This window comes from Bos indicus, chromosome 11 (genome assembly GCF_029378745.1).
Source record: "Bos indicus isolate NIAB-ARS_2022 breed Sahiwal x Tharparkar chromosome 11, NIAB-ARS_B.indTharparkar_mat_pri_1.0, whole genome shotgun sequence".
In the NCBI taxonomy this organism is placed as follows: domain Eukaryota; kingdom Metazoa; phylum Chordata; class Mammalia; order Artiodactyla; family Bovidae; genus Bos; species Bos indicus.
The window spans coordinates 38201559-38226704 of NC_091770.1; the positions used below are offsets into that span (position 1 = coordinate 38201559).

General features: G+C 37.3%; 1 protein-coding gene and 1 long non-coding RNA gene across 6 annotated transcripts in view; one reads left to right on the forward strand and one right to left on the reverse strand.

The window, feature by feature from the left end:
* Positions 1-25146, forward strand: part of LOC109566091 (uncharacterized) — a 476832-nt gene that overhangs the window by 206090 nt on the left and 245596 nt on the right. The window lies entirely within an intron of this gene.
* The window catches only part of EFEMP1 (EGF containing fibulin extracellular matrix protein 1), a 69619-nt gene that overhangs the window by 17947 nt on the left and 26526 nt on the right, over positions 1-25146 (reverse strand). For all 3 annotated transcript variants that reach the window (XM_070798687.1, XM_070798686.1, XM_019970177.2), the window contains exon 5: positions 79-201. In XM_070798687.1, the coding sequence (XP_070654788.1) occupies positions 79-201 (123 nt within the window). The remainder of the gene's footprint in view (positions 1-78; positions 202-25146) is intronic.

Genomic DNA, 25146 nt, shown 5'->3' on the forward strand with positions numbered 1-25146 from the left:
GCTTTGATTTGAAGGCCTGAGGGTTAAACAATTAAGATGCTCCAGACAGGACTTGGCTCACTACACTGTTGTACTTACCTACACACTGCTCTCCTCGCTTCTGATACCCGGGAGGGCATTGACAGGCGAAGGAACCTCGCAGATTGATGCACACTTGATCGGCTCTACAGTTGTGTGTCCCTGCAGTGCATTCGTCTATGTCTGATAAAGACACGCAGCACAGAAGGAGTTTGAGTCGACTGTGGAGATGTTGGTATTTCCTCCATCTTTTTTGCCATACTTTTCTTAAAGAAAACAAGTTTTTACTCTATTCTTAAAACGTTACTCTGTAATACTGTTTTATTGGAAATGCTTAAAATGATAAATTATTTCAAATGTTCAGAAAGTAATTTCAGAGATGCCACAGTATATCACGTATTAATAGATTTAACAAACGCTAATATTCTGCCATGTATGCTTCAGTTCACTTTGTTTTGTTAAGAAATGAAACATTAGAGGTGTAACCAAAGCTTTACTTCATTCTCATCCCTTTATTCACCCACCTACTACCATCCTGGTAGGTGTGAATCCTTCCTTGAGATTTTTTTTTTTATACTTTCACTGAACATATATGCACCCATTAGCATATATGGTATTGTTTTGGGTGTTTTAAAATGTTAAATTGTATGATACTTGCTTTTCCACCCAATATATCACATTTGAAATAATTTCTAGTGACCAATCTCTAAAAATCTGCCTAATACCTAGGTAAAAATCAAGCTTTAATATTATGCATTGCTTGTTGCTATTTTTTTTTTGTAAACTTTAGCATAACATGGATGAATAAACTTTTCATAGCAGATTATAAAATAAAAGGGATTAAATTTAATCATATTTCTCTAGGAGAGATAGGCTGGTGTAGTTTAAAATACATATTTTACCAAAGCATTTCACATCTTGGAATAATTTACTAAATGTACCTTAAGGAGTAGGTAGATTTAGTTCTGGAAAGTAAAAAAATGTTCATTTTGAGATCAACATGTATATGCATGGCAGAGTCCCCTCACTGTTTACCTGAAACTGCCACAACATTGTTAATCGGCTCTACCTCAATACAAAATAAAAACTTTAAAGTCTGGGGAAAAATATGATGTGGATTTGTGTGTGTGCACTCATATTGGAATAATTTATAAGTGAAATTTAGTTCTGCCTTCTCCACATCACCTTTGCATTTATTTGAATCTCTCATATTTATGAGGTTAAATAGCACAGATGAAAAGATTATGAAATTTTGGCATTCTTCAACAACTAAAGACTCTAAGCTTCATTTAAAAATATCTAAAATTTGTAATTCCTAGATGATAGATTTTGCATAAAAACTGAGAGAAGTTTTGGGGTGTCTGAATCATCACTGTGGTAGACCCATGGAAGTGCTTTGGAAGAAATAGTGGGCCAAAAGTCAGTACTGAAAATGAACCATCAGTAATTAGAATTTATTCCTAAATCCTGCCTTCCCTTTAAGAGGCACAGCGAGTTGCCCCGGGTGTGTTGCCTTTCATCTTCCTTTATTTTCAAGCATAATTGCTGCACTTACACTACCCAGTATATTAATGTAGGAAGCTCAGGTTATAAGAGACTTGTCCTCAGATATCGGCTTTGGTTAGCTGGGTGTGGAAAAGACAAGAGGGATTCTTTCCAAGAGAAAGAGGGAGGGGAGATAAAGAATCCCCGAGGGGTGCCTGGCTGTTTATTGGATAATAACCTATAAAAGCATCTACTTACATAATTCTTATTATCCGGGTTTAAAGTTCTGGCAAAATTTTTGTTATTATTTTTATGTCTGTTTTGAAAATTTTTATTGCTATTTTCAAATCAGTGATTACAACTCTGTCCTTTCTAGGCACTATGCAAAGGTACAGCAATCTTTCTTTGAAATTATCTGCTTTTTTTGGTGTGTCTTTTATTATTTTCTCATATGCACTTGATGAAAACATGTCTACTGGGGTTTCTTCAGAGCTTTATGACTCGCTAATACAGAAATGACAGCAGAATTCCTATTGTTTTATGTCAAGAACATTTGCCAGCATTTGCAGTGATAACAGCCCTGAGAGATACAGCAATGTGAGATTCAGATGTGGCAAGTTTCCTCAGTACATGCTGGCGGAAGATCAAGGGCTTGGGTTGGCTGCTGCATTTTCTAAAGGAGGCCTCACCAGTGACTGTGGCTTTTCTTTCTGAGACATCCCTTTGCAAACTGCCTCCACCCCATCGCATTCCTGATGTGATTTCCTTCCTATTCGGGGGTTTTTTTTTTTTTTTGTCCTTCAGTTCTCTTTGATAAATAGGCTAACATTTCCAGTGGAATTAATATATCATTAAATAGCTTTCATACATAGAAGCCGTGCTCCCTGGACCAGTTCTTTTTTAAGAGCCAGGTTTGTTTACCTTCTAAGAAAGATAATTTAATAAAAGTATTAGGTGAATTAAAGTAATTTAATTTTAAAAAAACCCAAAAAGCAAATAAAATGCCACCATCTCTACTGCCACTATATTCCTTTCTCTGTCGATAACAAACAAAACTGAAGCAGGATTTACCTCACCTAGGATTGACTGGTGATATTTTTAATATACTTTCTACTTACCTGGATTCACTTTTAGTTTTAATTCTTTCAGATGGGAATACTCCCTGAAATTTAATAAAACACAATTGCATGAAATCCCCTTCAAGAAAATTATTCCAAAGGAGTTGAATGGATGCTTCATCTTATACCTTGAGCTGCCATCTGTTAGTAAATGAACAGGCTACATTTTCATTTATGGCTTTTCTGACTCGAGTTTAGAATATTTATCCCCTTTGCTCTTTGCAAGTTATGTAATGCTGAAGGATGTGTAGATAGACCAGATTTCTCTGAACTATCTTCAGTAAGACTGTAAATTTGTTGGTTTATTTAAATAACATGGTTTTTATTAATTTGAAAGTTGTTCTTTGAGATCCTGTTATTGTTTATTCACACATCTATACAAAATCATGGAAAAATAATTTTACATTGTTACACTCTTTTATGCTTATCTTTTTTACTTGTATGCATCTAAAATATATTACTATGCTAGAAACTCAAAGCAGAATATCCATCTCTGTGCAGATGTACCAGCAGACCTGGCTTTCCCAGGTATGTTTATAAAAGTCCTCTGTGGTGGGAATACCTTACTGGCAAAAGCAATTCTTTATTCATAAGGAAAACTACTCAGGTCAGCCACAGTTTCCCTGATAATCTAGGGAACAGTACTCTGGGGAGAGGAGTGTTTGTGTTGTTTTTAAACTATTTATAAGTTATCTTTGACAGTTCAGCTCACTAGGTTCTTTAGGTAGACAGTTATCATGGTTCTTGGGCCTTGAAACCAAGTTCTTTGAGGACAAGGTCTATGTATTACTTTTTTTCTGTATTCCTAGAATCTTACAGAGTGCATGAAACATGATGGGTTTTCAAAACATAATTGTTCAATAAATGGATGAATGAATCAAGGTTGTTTGCTAAGAATGGATGCCTATAGTTTAAAGAAAGTAGGGTCAGTGTTTTATCTCACAGAACTAAACATTTACAAGACAGAGTAACAGGTAAAATGTAAGAAACACCAAAATGTCAGCAAATGGAAATGGCTATAAAGCAACAGAGTAGAGAAATACAGAAGCTAGGAAGAAAAAGGCCGCATCAGAGGTGGAAGGCTGGCCCAAGGAGATGAATTTTGAGCTGCATTTTGAAAAAGGTAAGGTATGTGGATTGGCAGAAATAGGAGGCTAGGGGTTTTCTTCGTGGCTCAGTGGTAAAGAATCTGCCTGCCAATGCAGGAGACATGGTTTCAGTCCCTGGTCAGGGGAAGATCTCACATGCTATGGAGCAGCTAAGCCCATGTGCCACAACTACTGAGCCTGTGCTCTAGAGCCCAGAAGCTGCAAACTACTGAAGCCCACACACCCCAAAGCCTGTGTTCCACAACAAAAGAAGCCACTGCAATGAGAAGCCCACACACTGCAGCTAGAGAGAAACATGTGCTGCAATGAAGACCCAGCACAGCCAAAAATAAATAAAACAACACATGTGAAAAAAATTAAAAAGAAAAAGAAATAGGAGGCTATTTCTAGGCAGAAGGGAGATCACATTAGAAAATTCTGATAAGACAGAAGTGGTTTGCATGAGAACGGCAGACAGCTGGAATCAGCATGGGTGGAGGTACTGTGTATGAGGAGTTTGGTGCAGTGCCTGGTTAAAGGCACTCATAAAATGGTAACTCAAGTCATGAGCAAAATTCAAGGCCTTAAAGGTGTGATTGGGCTTCCCAGGTGGTACAGTGGTAAAGAATCCACCTGCCAATGCAGGAGATGCGAGAGACGTGGGTTTGCTCCCTGGCTTGGGAAGATATCCTGGAGGAGGAAATGGCAACCCACTCCAGTATTCTTGCCTGGAAAATCCCATGGACAGAGGAGCCTGGTGGCCTACACTCCATGGGGTTGCAAAGAGTTGGACACGACTGAGCATGGCATAGAGCACAGAGCAAAGGTGTGATTAGAGTTTAGATTGAACACCACAGGAAGCAGCTCTGAACTATGTAGACACAGCCTAATGTAAACATTACCAAAGTACAAAATAATAGAATGTGCTTCCTAAAATATCACAACACATAAATCAACTCACATTTCATCATTCTAATGTATTAAGAATAGCTAATGGCAATATTTGGTGATTCCCTCATTTTTCAAAAATGTGCCCACACTCTCCCTTCTAGTGATTTATACTATTGTAGGTCCCTCTCTTGCTGACTTTGGCATCATCACTGTGTTAAATAATCCAGCTGATCTTCGCTCAGCTCTCACTCCTAGCCTCTTTATCGCACTGATCCCCAGTCTATGGAACTGCATATTTGGTTTTCTCTCAGAGTTAGTAGAGGCAACTGTGTCCACATCTCTGTGGTGTCCATTAAGTCCCTGCTTAGGCCCTCATTCTCTATGTTTTTGGCTCCTGCCCTTCAGTATGACTCATATTTCCCAAACCCCTGACTCATGCTGCTTTCTCTCTCTTATGCAACATTTTAATCTTTGCAATGTTCTTTCCATAATTTGATAACTTACCACGACATGGAGTTACTTCAGTGTGTTTTCATGGGCAAAGATTTTGGGTACCTTAAACGCTCTATACTACCACTTATACTTTTCTTGTGCTGCTTTACATTAAGGGAATAATTTAGAACTACTTTGGAATAAGCCACCATTCACCAGATGTTCTATTTGATGAGAATGCACTGAAATAGAAATAAGGGACTGAAATTATTTTTATTCTGTCACTGCCTCTGTGATCTAGGGCCATGACACCAATTCCTTTTCTGTTTCTCTGTCTGTAAAATGGACTGTCTGTCCTTAATGATATGCACAGATTTTTAAAAGTTCAGAATTTTCAAAATACATCTTTTTAATTCCAGACCATAAATCCTTAGAGTAAAATAACCAGATCTTTACTAGTTCCGAGTGGCCACTGTAAATATTATTTAACAGCAAAGTAAAGGTAATGGTTAAATTCAAGTTGCTGCTATTTCTTGATCTTTGTGGCTCTAAAACCTTATTATGTCTTTACCAACAATACTAATTTAATCTCATAAATGGAATGAAGTAGGAGAAAAAGGTTAAGATTCATATTTGCTGTAAGGAGGAGTTTCTTTACTCCTGGCTGCTTTCTTCTCTCCCTCCCTCCCTCCCCCTTTCTTTCTTTTCTTTTTTCCTTCTTTTTTTTTCTATAGTGACAGGATAATAAATTAGTTCCCAGCAAAGTACACTTTCTATTTAATCTATGAAACTTTTTGAAGAAAAGAGATTCATTGGGTGAAGATCTTATAGTTATTCTGGATATTAATCTTATTTTTCAGTACAATCCTGGAAGGTAGCATCTATTTCAGCAAGTGCTGAGGCATTGCTATTTTACTGCTGTTTCATCCATTAATGGCTATTGATAGTGATATCCTGAGTAATCAAGGCATTATATTTGTTGACTGAAATCTGATTAAGGATAAGATGTGTAATATTTTATATGACTTCATATACAAATTTGTTAAAATTCTAAAATTAACTGCTGTAAAAATAGGTAAATATTTAATAGTATTTAAACATCTATTATTTGTTTAGGAAATAAGACCTACAAGCCTCTGATTTTATCCTAATAACAATCCTGTAGAATATGGTCTCATTATCCACAATTATTGGATGAGGCAGGAGGATGCCACTGAAATGTAGGTTGGTAAGTGACCTGCTCAAGGTAACACAGAACAGAGAAATCTTGGAGTCAAGAAAGATTTCTCTTTTGCTTCTGTAATTTAGGTCTCCAGAAAGGCTTATTTCTTTCTGGATAGTTCTGGAGAGTAGAAGTTCTACTGTGTGTGTATATATATATATACACACACAGATAAAAAAATATATATATTTCTTATATTATATAAATATATACATTTTTTCTTAGAATTAAAGAGAGTGTTGTTAATCATTAGGGCATTGATTCCTCCTTTGCATCTTTCTGCTCCATCAGAGTAACATTCATAGTTCTCCAAGTCTTCCGTTTCCCTCCCCAGTCCTTAGCCAATTATCAACAATTTTTGTCAAAGACTTTCTATTTCCCTTGCTGCTTCTTTAATAGTACTGGAATCAGATTTATCTGGGACAGATGCCCAGTTCTAGTTAGCTTTTCACCCTTCTGAAATTATCAGCTAGAATTCACCCAAGCTAAGCAGTTCTAGTGGGGAAAATAAATACTGACATTGAGTAACAAAAGAGGACTGTCTTTGTTGATGGCCAGCAGTAGATTTATAGTTCTAGATTCTTATCTGTTCTGGCAAGACAGATTGTTAATAGTTTGGTGTGCTTTAAATGATAAACAAATATATCACCACAATCAAGAAATATCAGCTTCCCAGATAGTTCATTTGTTCATTTTAGAAGAGTAGTCAATCAACTCTACTGGAAGTCCTTGGTACTGCACTGCATTCTAACAGAACCTTGAAATGTGCTATTACCATGTGGAAAAGTCATGGTATTTATTCTTGGAGTTGCCTTGTCAACCCCAATAGTGGATTTGCACTACAAATGACCTTCTCTCACCTAGTTTCCTCTGTCTAGAGGTGTTCATTTGCAAGATGTTGGATGAGATTAAACATGAGGTTCATATCTAACCTCATGAAGTCATATCTAACATTCATGAATGTGAGGGAGAAAATCAACTGGTAAACATGAATGATCAACTTGTGACTCATCTCTACTACAAACAAACCAAATGGACCATCAGGCCAAAACAAGACAGCAAGCAAGGACTCAAAGACCTTAATCCTCATTCTTCAGCTCTTTTTGCACCCTGTCAAAGTGAAGCTTATTACTTTCAGAGTCTTAAGGGAAATACATTTTCTACTGGTAAATGGTTGTTAATTGTCAGGAGTGTTCTCTGGAATCTCTGTGAATATGTCACATCCTGGTAAACTCTCTTTCTTCTTCTTAATCTTAATAATCCATTAAAAATATTTGAGAAAAGATGACCCTGGTATTTGAATGATATTACAATCAATCATTAATCTATAATCATTAATACAGTGGAGGTAAAACTGTGTTTTGAAACAAGCAGCACCGTCAGTCTTTGTTCTAGGGTGGCTCAGTACCAGGAAGAAAGGATTCTGTGTGAAAGTTCAAGCCCATCGCATACATGTCAAGGACCTACTTCACACTGAATGGCCTTCAGAGGAGTTGTGATCCCATTTTATTAGGGGATGCCTTTGCATTGACTGAGAAGGGAATGGCAACCCACTCCAGTATTCTTGCCTGGAGAATTACATGGACAGAGGAGCTTGGTGGGCAACGTCCATGGGGTCACAAAGAATTGGACATGACTGAGAGATTTTCACCTCACTTGCACTTATATTTCAATTGTGTTTTCTGGTGCCCCACTACTTCATCTTGCCCCTTCCACCTCCCTCCTATTTCCAGCTCCAGATCACACCACTGGAGAGTGATGAACTGAATGGAGATTGAGTACATTCGAAGGAGTCCACCATGCCTTCCCTGAACACTGTGATTTGACTCCTGGCCCCAATCCTTGAGGCCTTAACAGCCAGATTAGTCAGCCTCTCTAGCCCAAGGCACACACATTCCTGGCTTACTCCTTCAGCCCAGTCATCACTTGAGGTCACATAAGCCGCTGGCTATGGCAATGCCAATTATAACAAGCATGGCTTGAGGACCTCCTAATTGTATGAGACCAATTACATTATACTTGTTGTTCATTTAACAATAAACAGCTTTTGTGCCCACTAAATTGAGGCATACTACTAAATTTGCTGAATGTAACTTGGCAATACTTCTCCAAATCATTAACTACCTAAGACTTTGAAAATAAAGTAAATCTTTGTGCCTCTTGCCTTCAGAGCATGTTCCGTTCTTGTGTGTACTTTCCTACCCATTTCATTACACTGTACTTATGATGCTTCTGCATAATGTTTCCCCATATGCCTGAATGCCCTCACAGTTTTCTGAATTCCAAATGGATAAGTAGGATGAAGTGAGGTGTGTGACACCAAATTTGTACTAAATTTCCTTTTCTTTTTCATTCAAAATTTCAGCACAATGAAAAGCAATGAAAGGATAAATGTATGTGTAAATCTTAATAAATACTGACTTTATAAAACAATAATAGTAAGGTCTTTTGTGATTTATAAAAAATTAGAATTATACGGAATTTAGAAAGATGGTGACGACAACCCTGTATGCGAGACAGCAAAAGAGACCCAGATGTATAGAACAGTCTTTTGGACTCTGTGGGAGAGGGAGGGGGGGATGATTTGGGAGAATGGCATTAAAACATGTATAATATCATATAAGAAACGAATCGCCAGTCCAGGTTCTATGCAGGATACAGGAAGCTTGGGGCTGGTGCACTGGGATGACCCAGAGGGATGGTATGGGGAGGGAGGTGGGAGGGGGGTTCAGGATGGGGAACATGTGTACACCCGTGGTGGATGCATGTTGACGTATGGCAAAACCAATACAATATTGTAAAGTAAAAAAATAATAATAAAAAAAATTTTTTTAATTAGAATTAAAATACATGGGAATAAAGTGCATATGCTGGCAGGAATATAAATGGAGTTTAAGTATTTTAAAGTCCTGCAATAGTCTGGGAAGAGGTAAAACCAATAAATAAGACCAATTTATTCTGGACTTTGATAAGTCAAGGATATATGTTAAAGTATTCCCTAGGGAAAGCACTAAAAGGAATAGTAAAAGAGTATAAAACTCAAATCTAATACAGGGGAGAATGGAATAATACAAAATAGTCCATCATTTTAGTTTGAAAGCAAAAAAGAAAGGAAATAAAAACAAACTATAATATGCAGAATGAAAAAAAAAGGCAAATAGTAAAATGGTAGCATAAACCTAAACTTATGAATATTTACATTAAAGGTAAGTGAATTAAATGGTCTTATGAAAACCAAAAGTTCTCAGGTTGATTACAAAGACAAAACCCAAATATGCTGTTTCAAGAGAAATGATTTAAATATAAGGACACAGGTAGATTAAAGAAAAAAGATGGAAAATATACTATGTAAACACTAACCCAAAGAAAGTTGGCTTTGCAATATTAATATCAGACAAAGTTGACTTTAAGGAAAAAAAAGATTAGAAAGGACAAAAAATAATACTGTGTAATGATAAAAGTTTAGTTCACCAGAAAAATGTAGAAATTCTAAATTTAACTGCATTTAATCCCATAGCCTCAATATAGATAAAGCAAATGAGTCAAACGAAAGGGCAAATGGCTATATACAGTAAAAGATTTTAACAATCTGTCCCAGTAACTAAAAGAATAAACACACATTTGCAAAAATGAATAGAAAATATGAATAACATGGTTAAAATCTTTGAACTGACATGTATAGAACACTGTACAGAATATATAACCTTTTCAAATATTGAGAAAGCATTAATGGAAAATAACTATATGCTGGTGTTAAGTCTAAATAAACTTCAAAAATTGCAATATACAGATTTTATTCTCTAACTGCAAGGCAAGTAAGATAGAAACAGCAACAATAATGATGACAAAACTAGAAAAATCACTCTCTTTTGGAAAAGAAGAAATACACTTCAAAAGAGCTCATGATTTAAAGAAGATAACAAAATTGAAATTTAAGACTATTTCAAACTAAGTGAAAATGAAAATGTTACATACCAAAGCCTGAGGTGGGGAAAATGCCAGCCTACTGTCCTTACATCATCCTTATCTTCCCCCCAACACTGTATCCACTTTACAAAATGAAATTTGTATCTGAGCTAGTCTGCTGCGAGAGTGACTTGAGGATTTTGAAGGTCTGCTTAAAGAAGAAGGAAAAGATCTTGACCATGTCTTTCCAAAGAGCAGAACTAGAATAAACAGAAATCCGAGGAAGGCAGATTTTAGTTCAGTGAAAGAAAAAAATGTTGTGGTCATTGAACATTTTAAGATATTAAGAGATAACGAGGTTCCTATCACTGGAAATATGCAACTGGTGTAACTTTAATCCCAGTAGTGTGTGTGTATATGTGTGGCAGGGGCAGGGGTAGGATTTGACCAGCAGCAGCATAGCATAGTATATATTAGTATAATAACAAGTCTGGTGCTGCTGCTGCTGCTAAGTCACTTCATTGTGTCCGACTCTGTGCGACCCCATAGACGGCAGCCCACCAGGCTCCCCAGTCCCTGGGATTCTCCAGGCAAGAACACTGGAATGGGTTGCCATTTCCTTCTCCAGTGCATGAAAGTGAAAAGTGAAAGGGAAGTCGCTCAGTTGTGTCTGACTCTTAGCGACCCCATGGACTGCAGCCCACCAGGCTTCTCCGTCCATGGGGTTTTCCAGACAAGAATACTGGAGTGGGGTGCCATTGCCTTCTCCGAATATATACTATATGTTATAGTTATACTATACTATACTATACTATATAATATACTATATATTATTAGTATATATAGTTTACTAACAAATACTAACAAAATATATACAGTATACTAACAAATTCCTTGTTAGTTTTAAGAATTTTTCAGTAAGGAAGACTGCAGACTTTATCATATTAAGGCAGAAGATTATTCAGTGTTCAAAATGTTAAATGCAAGCAACTATCAGCTTGTGCCCAAGTGTTTCATGCGTCATCATACCAAGTAAGATTTGACTTTTTGGTTTTGTTCCAAACTGATACTATAGTTACCATTTCCTCCAAGTTATTCATGAATTATCATGCGTACTTGAATTTAATTTGCTGATAAATTGTGTTTGACCTACATAAACTATGGGATATCCCCTTACCCAGTGTTAAAACACTTTTAGTGTGAAGCAATAGCATTCAAATAACTCCTGATTATTAGTTCAAAGAGTACCTAAAGGCAATAGGGGACAAAAGAAAATACTGTTCCCTAAAACTATGACCCGGTAAGTTTTGATGCTAAAGATTTCTCAAGCTACCATATAAATAGTCTTTGGACTTTTAAAGTGAGTTTGGGGCATTTTACCCTCCATTTCCATTAGAAGCAAAAATACTATATATTCTCTGAAATTTCTTTCAGTTTTAAAAATCTGAAATTAAAGCTCACATTGCTGAATTCCTGAATGCTATTGTAAAACGGATTCATTTTCCAGCTCTTATCGCTTCTACCCTTTCTAACACACAATATTGGATCCTGGAAAACCTGAAAAACATGCTCTTGCTTCTTGAGAGCCATGACTGTTTCTTCGTCCCTTGTTTTTCATTTTCCCCTCCTCCTAATCTGTAGAATCAAAGAAGGATTTAAAATGGACTCATCTTTCTGAACAGGATTAAATGGCTCTGTTAGCAGAGGGGGATGCATAGAAAGGTCTCTTCAATGTTTAGGCAGTACTGTGTACCTGCAAAGTTACATACCTGCCCAGAATTTAGAAAAGCTTAACGCTTGATTGCCAGCTTAAACTCTGAAAAAAGTCTTGTGGGGAAACATGCCCTGTATACGGTTTCTGTCTATAGACTACAAAGGGAGGTGGACCTGTGCCAGTTATGTGTTAAAGGTAGATGCCAAACTTAGTCTATGAGAGAATTTCTTGGCATAAATAAACACAGATGAAAAAAAAGTCTATGTTCTTAGATCTGTTATATACACTTAAAATGGTTACCGCATGGAGCACATCCATAGTCTATCATATTCCAAGTTTTCATTTTAGAAGAAAAATGGAAAAATTGAGTAATTCATATTGTTAATTTTAAAATTAGCCTAGAATTATTTCTCCCTAGAAATATAATAATTGTTTATGGAAACCTTTAAATGAAAACCTTTGACTTCAGGCACATATATGGTCAATGTGGATGACTGTGAAGCTGCCAGATAGCTGTAAGGAGGTCCCCTATCAGTGACTGTCACCTACAGATCTCTTTCCATGGCTTTTGGAATTTGAATAGCCATACTATTTTCTCTTCACTTTCTGCCATAAAGGTGGTGTCATCTGCATATCTGAGGTTACTGATATTTCTCCCAGCAATCTTGATTCCAGCTTGTGCTTCTTCCAAAGCCTCTTGTGGAAACATTCAGAAAACGAAGATCATGGCATCTGGTCCCATTACTTCATGGCAAATAGATGGGGAAACACTGGAAACAGTGTCAGACTTTATTTTTGGGGGCTCCAAAATCACTGCAGATGGTGATTACAGCCATGAAATTAAAAGACGCTTACTCCTTGGAAGGAAAGTTATGACCAACCTAGATAGCATATTCAAAAGCAGAGACATTACTTTGCCAACAAAGGTCCATCTAGTCAAGGCTACGGTTTTTCCAGTGGTCATGTATGGATGTGAAAGTTGGACTGTGAAGAAAGCTGAGTGCCGAAGAATTGATGCTTTTGAACTGTGGTGTTGGAGAAGACTCTTGAGAGTCCTTTGGACTGCAAGGAGATCCGAGTCCATTCTGAAGGAGATCAGTCCTGGGTGTTCTTTGGAAGGACTGATGCTAAAGCTGAAACTCCAGTACTTTGGCCACCTCATGCGAAGAGTTGACTCATTGGAAAAGACCCTGATGCTGGGAGGGATTGGGGGCAGGAGGAGAAGGGGTGGCAGAGGATGAGATGGCTGGATGGCATCACCGACTCGATGGACATAAGTTTGGGTGAATTCCGGGAGTTGGTGATGGACAGGGAGGCCTGGAGTGCTGCAATTCATGGGGTCGCAAAGAGTTGGACATGACTGAGCAACTGAATTGAACCGAACTATTTTCTCACTACATAGTATTTTTAAGTTTTAAATTATTTTACTTGAGATTGTTTCTTTCTTTAGTTGCTTGTGCTAGATTTTGTCCTAGCCTTATTATACCAAGAATTAAGAGTTTATGGGAGGACTCAATCTTTTTAGAAAATCTGGGAACCACAGAATAAATTTTTTCCCTGTGCCCTTCCCTGACAGAAATATATGAAATATGATTGGGATACAAGAGTGGGTAAGATCATGGGATTTGGAGTCAAACAAGTCTCAATTCAAATCCAAGCAACACCATGTTTTTGGTATGTGTCAGGGGAGAGTCATTTAACTTTTCCAAGTCTCATTGCCATGTCTGTCAGGTAGGGATAATATGCATTTCATAAGGTTCTTGTGAGGATGGACTGAAGTAATACACATCCCAAATGGCACCTCATTGACACTAAGGGCTCAATAAATTGTATTTAACACTGTGAGGTTTTTATATGTTGTTGTACATCAGGATGGTACTTCTGTTATAGACAGGTGGAAGGAAGCAAGAAAACTGCAGATGTCCTGGTGTATAATTACACATCCTATCTTGGTTTCCTTGCTCAGTGTCATATTTTGAATGCGGTGGTCATGACTGAAATCCACTTAGGAGGAACAACCATAGCATCGAATGACTTCCCTTTCTTTGGCATATTCCAGATGCATGGATGCAAGAATAGGCAAAATCACCCTTTCTTTCTTAAAGTTATTTCTCATTAGGGAAATTGCAAACACTCACACAAATGTGATCTGGCAAAACAGAAAGAGTCTACATCATTTGCATTTCATATTTTGAGATATGAAAGGACAGTTGGTGGCAATAGGACCCATCCACAGAAATGGAGTATTAATGTTTATGAAGTATTAATGTTTATTAATATTTAGCAAACATAGGTTTAATTGGTACTCTAATTAGAACCTACATAGAATTCTGATAGATTTGAAAAAACTGTGAAAAATACAAATTTCAGAAGCAATTTTTATTATTATATTTGTGGGAGACCTGGGTTTGATCCCTGGGTTAGGAAGATCCCCTGGAGGATGGCATGGCAAAGTACTCCAGTATCCTTGCCTGGAGAATCCCCATGGATAGAGGAGCCTGGTGGGCTACAGTCCATAGGGTCGCAAAGAGTCAGGCATAACTGAATGACTAAGCACAGCACATTGTCAAGGATATGGTCATCGTTTCTCAAGGTGTCGATGAAATTATAAATCAGAACTTGAGAATAGATGGGGATATTTTCAAACATGGGGGGAAAGCTACATGTAAAGTCATGACAAATACTTCTGGGTGTTTGTTCATTAGGGACAAGGCTCAGCATCACATTCTAAGATGAAAGTGTCAGGTGCTTAACTTCTCAAATGAGGAGATCTGAGGAATCTCCACAAGACATAATGGTGATGTATATCATTTGTAGTTAATGAAACATCCATTCAATCATATCATACAGGAATATTTGATCTGGAGCCAATTTTTGTTGGTTAAAAGTTATGCTATTAATAAAGCAAAAAAATATGGCATATGAGAAAAATAAACTTGGGAAAATTAATTTTGGTTCCTTTGGATACCAAATGACCTCCAAATGCTTTCATTATATCCATATATAAATTATATAGGTGCATATGATAAATTCTTGTTCTCATATTAAAAGTAAAACATAGAAAATTAATAGGAAAAATTAAAGAATTTAAAGCCTGAGGAAAAACACTATGCTTATGGTGGCAGTGTGACAAATCAGCAAGTGACAAGGGTGACTTCCTTCTCTGCTGTCTTATTATCCCACCTTTTTCCATCTTGCATTTCTGACTCTCTCTTCCTATTTCAGTGTTCAATCTTGCATTTCTGTTCAGTTCAGTTGCTCAGTCGTGTCCAGCTCTTTGTGACCGCACGGGCTGCAGCACACCAGGCTGACTGGTTCATCACCAACTCCTGGAGCCTGCTCAAACTCATGGCCATTGAGTTGGTGATGCCATACAACCTTCTCATCCTCTGTTGTCCCCTTATCCTCCTGCCTTCAATCTTTCCAAGCAAGGTCTTTTCAATGAGTCAGTTTTTCCCATCAGGTGGCCAAAGTATTGGAGCTTCAGCTTCGGCATCAGTCCTTCCAATGAATATTCAGGACTGATTTCCTATAGGATTGACTGGTTGGATCTCCTTGCAATCCAAGGGACGCTCAAGAGTCTTCTCCAATACCAAAGTTCAAAGCATCAATTTTTCAGCATTCATCTTTCTTTATGGTCCAACTCTCATATGGAGAAACCATAGCTTTGATTATATAGACCTTTGTCAGCTAAGTAATGTCTCTCCTTTTTAATATGCTGTTTAGGTTTGTCATAGCTTTTCTTCCAAGGAGCAAGTGTCTTTTAATTTCATGACTGCAGTCACCATCTGCAGTTATTTTAGAGCTCAAAAAAGAAAGTCTTTCACTGTTTCTATTATTTCCTCATCTATTTTCTGTGAAGTGATGGGACTGGATGCCATGATCTTCGTTTTTTGAATGTTGAGTTTTAGGCCCACTTTTTCACTCTCCTCTTTCACTTCCATCAGGAGGCTCTTTTCCTCTTCGCTTTCTGTCATAAGGGTGGTATAATCTGCATATCTGAGGTTATTGATATTTCCCCTGGTGATCTTGATTCCAGCTTGCATTTGTAGTTGATCTTGTATTTGCCCTTTCTTAATTTCACCTCAGTCGGGCAGACCATTCTTTTACCTTGTGAATTCTGATTGATGCCGCATCCAGGGGTAGTGTGAGGATCTCCTACTAGTGCAGGCCTTGGGCACTGTTGCTTTAGCAATGGTTTGTGAGTGCTGTTTCCCTGACCCAGGGCTGTGACTCTCCAATGCACCCCTCAGGAGCTTAGCAAACTGTCCCTGCCCCATCTCTTCAGTGAGGTGATCTGTTACCCAGGTCCCCAGAACCCCAATACCAGCAACTTAATACTGTGACTAATGCAAACGCACATAGATGTCAATAAAATGCAGAAGGTCTGTATAACTAGATGAACCTCACTATAATATAACAGGTAATTTCATATAAAAACTAGTCTTTTCATCAATATCATCTTGTATGACCCTCAGTATAAGCCAGGCTACATATTCCATGGTGCAAACACATATTGCCACTTGTCTGCCTTTGCCCACGAGCCTCTCCCCAACCCTTCTACCTTAACAGGATAGACTGTCCTTCTTTCCAGTTCATATCCACCTTCCTGAAGCTTCTTTTCCCAGGTTCCTTTGCCCAATGTAAGATGACTGCAGAAAGTAACCTGTCCAGTTGAGCTTTGGGTCAGCTATATCCACAAATTATCCTTGTTAAGAAAGAGGAATAGCAGTATACTTGCTACCTCTGGAAAACCAACCATCTTGGAGAGATCTTGGTGACAGCTGGCCCTATCCCCTCCTGCTTAACTAGACTCACCTTAAGGATGAAGGAGTGCCCCTGGCACTTTGTATGGCTTAGGGTCCTAAATAAGTTTTTCTCTGACTACTGAATTCTGGCACACTCCATTAGGAAAAACCAACAGCTGAATAACCCTAGGCACACATCAGTGGCCTATATAATTTTATAGCCTCAATTTGTTGAAGGTACCAATTGAGCTCTCCATTAGATCTGATGTGTAGATTCTAGCACTATTATAAAGTGGCAAAACACTCAAGATAAGTAACACTCGATACTTCCATAGCATTTATACAATTATATTGTCATTATAACAATTTTTTTTTATAAGGCTAGGGATGCTATGCCAAATAAGGTGAATGTGTGGAAACTCTTGTAGCTTCTGCAAAGTTACAGAGAGGTTGAGTTACAATTTTATTTTCAACTAGTTTTCCAGTAAGTTTTAGTACAAATTTTAAGATGGAACAGATCTCAAGTAGTAAAAAATCCTTTAAGAGTTTACAGTTATATTCTGTGTGGATAAAATCATAATGGCCTGGAACAATGACTAAATGCTGAGTGGAATTTTAAGGCTGGATTTGACTTTATAAGCTTTTCCTTGAGCTAAGATATTTTTCCCACTGTGTTATGTTTGATAAAGATTGAAACTTATAAACAGGACTGTGTCATTTTTATAATGAAATTCATACTTAATTTGCCTTTGTAGCACTGGTATGAAATGAAGAATTAAACCACTTCTAATTAGCTACAATAAAATTATCTCACCAGGTTAACAAATTTATAATTGAGAAATAAGTTTTAAAAGCAAATGATGTGTTTGCCTCTTCTGTAAACAAACCTGATTATGTCACCTCCCACCTATCTTCAGGATGAAATCCAAACTTTTTAACAGGATGTTCAGGCCCCTTCCCGATTTGATTTATCATTTTAAATCCTCACTGAACTATACAGAGCACTTATTTCTCCTGTATTCTACTTAATGACTAGCAAGTGCTGTTCCCTCTGCATAGAACATTTTTTCTGTTTCCCTCCATCCCTTCCGCCAGTTCATTAAAGGCTAATCCCCACAACTTCCTAACACTGAGGTCTGGTGGTACCTTCTCTGGGAAGTTTCTGTAATGGGACTCAAAATGTCACGTTGCTATTACTGTCTTCTTGCTCAGACTGTGAGCTCTTTGTGGGCAGACACCATAAGCTTTCATCCTGTATTCTCAACACCTACTATGCTTTGCACACAGTAGTTACTCAACTCAGGCTTGTTGAATAATCTCACACTTTGAAATTATGCTTAGGGATCCAGCTATAGGATGTCTCTGTAGTCTTGTGCCATCTCCCAAACTATAAGAAACAAAGCAAATGTTAAAATATTTCTACCTCCCATCTTATTATTCCAAAATCCAATATAATGAAAAAGCAAATATAGACAACCAACATTTAATCTCTAGGAGACCCACTCTTGAAAAGCATAAGCATGACTGCTGTTTATGAAGTGTTCCAGAATGGACACTTAGATCAATAGACAAGCCAGGTGTTTTGTCTTTGCAAAATTCTAGCTATGAGTAGATCTTCAAAAAAACCAAAACCAAACCAAAACAACCACCCCCAACCAAATAGTAGCAAGACTTTGTGATCTCTAAATCTAGTTAAAATTCCTATGGATTACTCTATAGGCTAAACTATATATTTTTATGGTTTTAAGTTCTTGCTGTATTAGCTTAGCAATATAGCCTCACTCCCACTCTAAAATTGCTGTTCCCCATTTTGTATGTTTAATCAAAGATCATTTTTAACTGGAAAATGCATTTTCCATGCATATTCTCATGACATATCATGAGAACTTGTTGCTCTCCTCTGTTTATAATCAGATTACTCCTTTAGTTTATGCTTATTTACAAAATGGATAGTAGGAGACTCACAGGGGAGACTGGGCCTATGGATAATTGCCTCTTGCCATAATTTTCTATAACTGCAAAACCCTTATTTAATTAGGGTATGACTCTACTTCAGTTGTATTCATCGCATACTGCAGTGTCACAGACTTAAATATGTTAAAATAAGAGAAACTATTGTTAACAGTCTATGTTTAGACAGTTTATGGTTAGAGACTTGTTCCATATTCCTTCAGTCATACAGTATAACTAATGAACATTCTACAGTTTAATGGATGTGGGCATGAAGCACAAAGGCTGATTGTTCAGAAGATCATTTAAGGGCTTACTTAGCTCCTAATTGGCTATTTCATTGGGTACAGGAGCTGAATTACACCAGAATGTTACTAATTTCAAATTTGATGTTTACTTTTGTAAAACCTATGAATAAATGGATTGCTAAACAATATTATAAACAGTTTACCATACTTGAAGTGGAACTTGTTTAGAATCATCATTTGACTCAGGAGAAGCACTTGCATGCAAAAATAATGAATGTGTTTATTGGAAATAGTTTCTAACAAAGTATTAAATTATCATTATGATTCTGAAAATAGTCCTTATGGAGCAAACTTTTAATACCTATTATTAGCATCATTACTATATGTACTAACTTGAAAGTTATGTACAATTCTTTCTCGAAAAACTCAATTTTAAGCAAATCAAACTAACATATGCCCTCTGGTCTCAGTTCCCCACCCCAGTCCTATTGGGGTGATTTAACACATTTAACCATATGTGTATGTTTATTTCTCCCCCTCACCTTACAACTATCTGAAGGTAGCATTTTTATTAGATCACTCCTTGCTCAAACATTTTACTAATTCTGACAGTACTAAATCTAAATAGCTTAACAAGAATTCAAGGTTCTATATAAATTTTCTCCAATGACTTCCCTATCGTGTTTCTTGCTTCCCCTATAGTAGACGCTCTTTCCATCACCCTGAACAGTAGTACAGTACTGTTACCATTACTCAGGTCCATCTAGCAGAGCCTGCCCTTTTTCTTCTCAGATTTATTCACATCTGTAAAACATCTGCTCCCTACAAAAAACTCTTAATTGGCCCTTGGTTGCAGCAACCAATCCCTCCTTTGGACCCTTCTAGTTCTTTTTGTTAAATTAATCAGTTAGTTAGTTAATTTTTAATTGGAGAATAATTGCTTTACAGTGTGTTAGTTTCTGTTGTACAGCATCATGAATCGGCTATATATATATATATACACACACACACACACAGCCCTCCATCTTGACCCTTCCTTCCACTTTCCCCATCCCACCCCTCTAGGTCATCACAGAGCATCAGGCTGAGCTCCCTGTGTTATATACCAGCTTTCCATTAGCTAGCTATTTTGCACATGGTAGTGTATATATGTCAATGCTGCTCTCTAAATTTGTCCCACTCTCTCTTTACCCTGATGTGTCCATAAGTCCATTCTCTACATCTTGCCCTGCAGATAGGTTCATCAGTATAATTTTTTCTAGATTCCATATATAAGCATGAATATACGATATTTGTTTTCCTTTTCCTGACTTACTTCACTCTGTATGACAGACTCTGGGTTCATCCCCCTCCAGTGCTTCTTGGTAACCATCATTTACCATTTACTACATAGGGACTATGGCCCTTAACTAGGGTTTTGTTGACTTCAATTGTTGAGCTGAATTATTTGGTTAATTTTCTTTTTTATTGATGTATAATTGACATACAACATTATATTAGATTCAGGGATATAACAATTTGATATTTGTGTATATTGTGATCACCACAATAAATCTAGTTAACATCCTTTTTCTTGTGATGAAAACTTTTAAGATGTACTCTCTTAGCAACTTTCAAATATACAATAGTGTTATTAACTATAGTTGCCATGCTGTATGTTATATCCCCATGACTTATTTATTTTATAACTGAAAGTTTGTACATTTTTATTCCTTTGACTCATTTCACCCACCCTCCACCACCCACTTCTGGCAACCACCAATGTGTTTTATCTATCTTTCATTTCATTTTTAAAATCTGACACGTATGAATGTGAGAGCTGGACCATAAAGAAGGCTGAATGCTGAAGAATTGATGTTTTTGAACTGTGATGCTGGAGAAGACTCGAGAGTCCCTTGGACAGCAAGGAGATCCAACCAGTCAATCCTAAAGGAAATCAACCCTGAATATTCATTGGAAGGACTGATGCTGAAACTCCAATACTCTGACCACCTGGTGAAAAGAGCTGATTCATTGGAAAAAAACCCAGATGCTGGGAAAGATTTAGGGCAGGAGGAAAAGGGGAGACAGAGAATGAGATGGCTGGATGACATCACCTATTTCAGTGGACATAGTGAAAGTGTGAAAAGTGTTCGGTCATGTCTGACTCTTTGCGACCCCATGGACTATACAGAGTTTGAACAAATTCAAGGAAATTGTGAAGGACAGGAAAGCCTGGCGTGTCACAGTTCATGGGGTCACAATGAGTCGGATACAACTGAGTGACTGAAGAACAACAACAAACCTCTTCAGATAGATTGAAAAGTCCTTGCAAGAAAGGTGGTGTGTCTAAACATCTAGTATAGTTTGAACACATATTAACTGAATGCATTCATGCAAAAATTGATGAATAAGTGACTAAAAATTGAGCAAATGAATGTATGAATGGTATGAATTTCAGAGTACACATGGAAAAAAATACATCCTAAATTTACACTAACAATTTGGAATCTACTGAGGAAAAGAAAGGGAGAGTTCTTAAAAGCCAAGACTCTTGATATTTAAATTATCCTTCGATGTCTGCAGGGCAAAAAAAGTAGTGAGTCCAGAAAGAATAGCCAGAAATGGGCTCTTTTAGTTCCATAATCGCTCTGTTGAGTCCTGTGTGTTTAGGAATTTAAGATCAGCGTGAAGTTACGGTGACTACCTGGCCACACAATGTCCCCTTTTCCTTCTCTCATGACCTCATTCTCTGGAAAGTGGACTCTCCTCCAAAAGCATTTGAGGACCACTTCTCCCAAAGTTTAAATGAAATGCAAAATGGGTCCAGGACAAAACCAATCTTATTAAGAGAGCATGCACAAGTTCTGGAGGGAAAGTCATTGCTAAGTTATATATGTATTTTTTTCCTGAACCTTTGAAAAGATCAACTCTGGTTTCAGTTTAATTTTTTTTATTTTTTTCAAAAGAAACCTACATGGCCACTTCTTCAAATTTGTTCCAGATGGATTTAGTCATAGAATGATTGATTATCCACTCAGTTGTGAGCTATGTGGTTAAGCTCAGAAGAGCCTGCAACAAACTGGTCTGGAGCTGTTTCACGGTTAAGTGGCAGAAAGGATAATCCTTACACTGTCATTTTAGAGTTAGTGATGAGGAAAGAGGAATTTAGTGAGGCTACTTATGTCAAGGGAATGTATTAGCAAATGTATGGCTGAATATGAAGAGATATTATGAGCATAATGCTCCCCCCATTGCCCCACCCCCGCCCTGTATTTCATGGTAAAGGGAACCAGATCTGACTGAGAGCCCCATGAGAGCTGCCCCAGCTCTCACTGCCTGCTTCTTGAACTAGTCCAGCCTCCTGGGAATGCTCCAGGCCCAAGGCCAGAGGCTGGCTGCTACCTGGCTGCTGAGGCACCTATTATCCTACTACCCACTCAACAGGTCCATAGAGCCTTTTATTATTGGCATCAGAAACACCTGAGAAAACCTGGAAACTAATTCTGGGGAAGAATGAACCAAGCAGAAAATGTGCTGCTCTCCATACAGAGCTGTATTATGTACTTTAAAAAGCAATTTAAGAACATTTGGTTCATTTCCATTTTCTTTTAGGGGAAAAAAAAAAACCCTTTCCTCTGGATTTTGGTTACTCCTTTTAATAGCTGCATTAGCTTTTTCTTGGTTCTTTCACTCTGGTTAGTTACAATCTGGCTACCAGAATATTCTTTTAGGGAGATTGGATGTGGCTGATGGCCTTTCCTACATGTCACCATCTGATTTCATAAGTTGTTCAATTCTTAGTATCTCCCATCATGGTGATTTTCTATTTTTGCTCATATACCCTTTCTCTTTTTCTTTTCCCTTAGAGTGCTATTCCACCTCATTATTGCCTTCTTGTTGAAAAACAAACTACTATTCTGTCTCCTATCAAGACACCTGCTCCTTAAATCCTAAGACAGTTTATGTTGGATTTTATTGCCGCTGAATTTTTACGTCTTACACAACTTATTTATTGTAACCTTAGATTATATTCATCACATGTCTCCTAGTAGAAATTTGAGGCAAAAGAAAATATGTAAACATATTTAAACACAAAAATGAAAACTCTAGGAGTAGGCTTTTGAATAGGTTGTAGGAAGAAAAATATGACCAAAACAGAACAGCGATTTCTATTAGAGAGATGGAGAACATTTTCCATGATCCTCTAACAAACACACAAATATCACAGATGTCTAGGACAAAAGTTCATGTTGAAGTAAGAACTGTGTTTATTAAATTTCTTTTATATAACAAGCATGTGGATACATGCTGATCTGCAAAAATAAAGGGAGTTTTTGTGTTTGCTCATAAAGTTCTTGTTTCATGGATATTGTTTATTTGTAGAGTGGAGTAAAGCAGGATTTTAACTAAAACACTTGAAAATCAGAGAATATATTCATAATTATTTAGGAGTGGTTTTGGAGAGAATTGATAGCATTCTAGAAGTTCCATGTCCATGAAGAAGAGAAGGGTACATTCATTCAAAAGGAGCTGTTAGAAGCTATGAGGCTCTTCTTTTGAACAGGACTTCGCCTGTTTGGACCGCACCCATCAGGATGCATATCTGAATGAGTCATCCACTCTTCTGAACTGCTGGGAAGGTGGGTGCATTTTGCTTTTTGACCCATAATATGCCTTTTGAAACCATTTAAAATTCTAGATTTAACTCTAAAGGTTTAGATGGAATCATTTCAGGGAGAATTTTAATTATAGATTATGGTAGGCTTCTGACATGGCTCTCAATGATCCTAGACTCCTGGCATTCACACCCTTGACTGTGGGCTGATCTAGTGGCTTGTTTCTAATGAACAAAATGTAGTGAAAGTTCTGGACTGTCACTTCAGTGATTGAGTTACAAAAGGCTGTGACTTTAGTCTTATTAGTGTTCTCTCTTTTGCTGACAGCTCTTGCCTTTTCTCTTGCTTACTCTGATGAAGAAGGCTGCTGTGCTGTGAGATGCTCTATGGAGAAGTATATGTGGCTAGGAGTTGATGAAGGAAGACCTCATGAGGAATGGAGGCAGGAAGTGAATCCTACCAACAAACTCTAGCTGAGTGAGCTGGGAAGGGGATTCTTCCCAGTCAGGCCTTGAGACAACTGCATGTTGTAAAAGACCCAGAGCCTAAAGACCCAGCTAAGCCATACTTTGATTCCTGACCTAGAGAAACTGTGAGATAATGAATTTTTGTTGTTTCAAGCTGCTATGTTTAGGTCAATTTGTCATGTGGCAAGAGATAACTCATAGACTTCGTTATGGTTTCTGTGTAACAGATAATAATGCACAAAGTCAGGAAAGACCTTTGGTCATAAGCCTAGTTTGAGTCTGAGGCTGAAAAAGTCTTGAAATGTGAAATGAACAAACCTGTAGACTTTTAACAGATTGTTCTTTGCTGAAAGGTATTCATGTCCCACAGTGAAGACAGGAAATGTTAATTCAAAATCAAGAAAAAGAAAGAGAAAAAGAAAATAATAAAGAACCTGTAACATTTAATGTTGGCACCTTTACATTTTAAATGAGTTTATAGTCATACATAAACTATTTAAATACATAAAATACATAAACATATTTTAATACATAAAATACATAAACATATATACTATGTAGTATAATATGTACTATATTATACTACATAGTATATACTATATACTAATATTACTATAGTAATACAGTAATACTGCCTCTTGAGATATCTCTGCAGGTCAAGAAGCAACAGTTAGAACCAGACATTGAACAACTGACAGGTTTTAAATTGGGAAAGGAGTACATCAAGGCTGTATATTGTCACCCTGCTTATTTAACTTATATGCAGAATATATCATGCAAAATGCTGGACTGGATGAAGCACAAGCTGGAATCAAGACTGCCAGGAGAAACGCAATAACCTCAGATATGCAGATAACACGACACCACCCTTATGGCAGAAAGCGAAGAGGAACTAAAGAGCCTTTTGATGAAAGTGAAAGAGGACAGTGAAAAAGTTGACTTTAAAACTTAACATTCAAAAAACTAAGATCATGGCATCTGGTCCCATCACTTCATGGCAAATAGAATGGGAAACAATGGAAACAGTGACAGACTTTATTCTCTTGGGCTCCAAACTCACTGCAGATGGTGACTACAGTCATGAAATTAAAGGATGCTTGCTCCTTGGAAGAAAAGCTATGACCAACCTAGACAGCATCTTAAAAAGCAGAGACATTACTTTGCTGACAAAGGCCCATCTAGTCAAAGCTATGGTTTTTCCAGTAGCCATGTATTGATGTGAGAGTTGGACCATAAAGAAGGCTGAGCATTGAAGAATTCA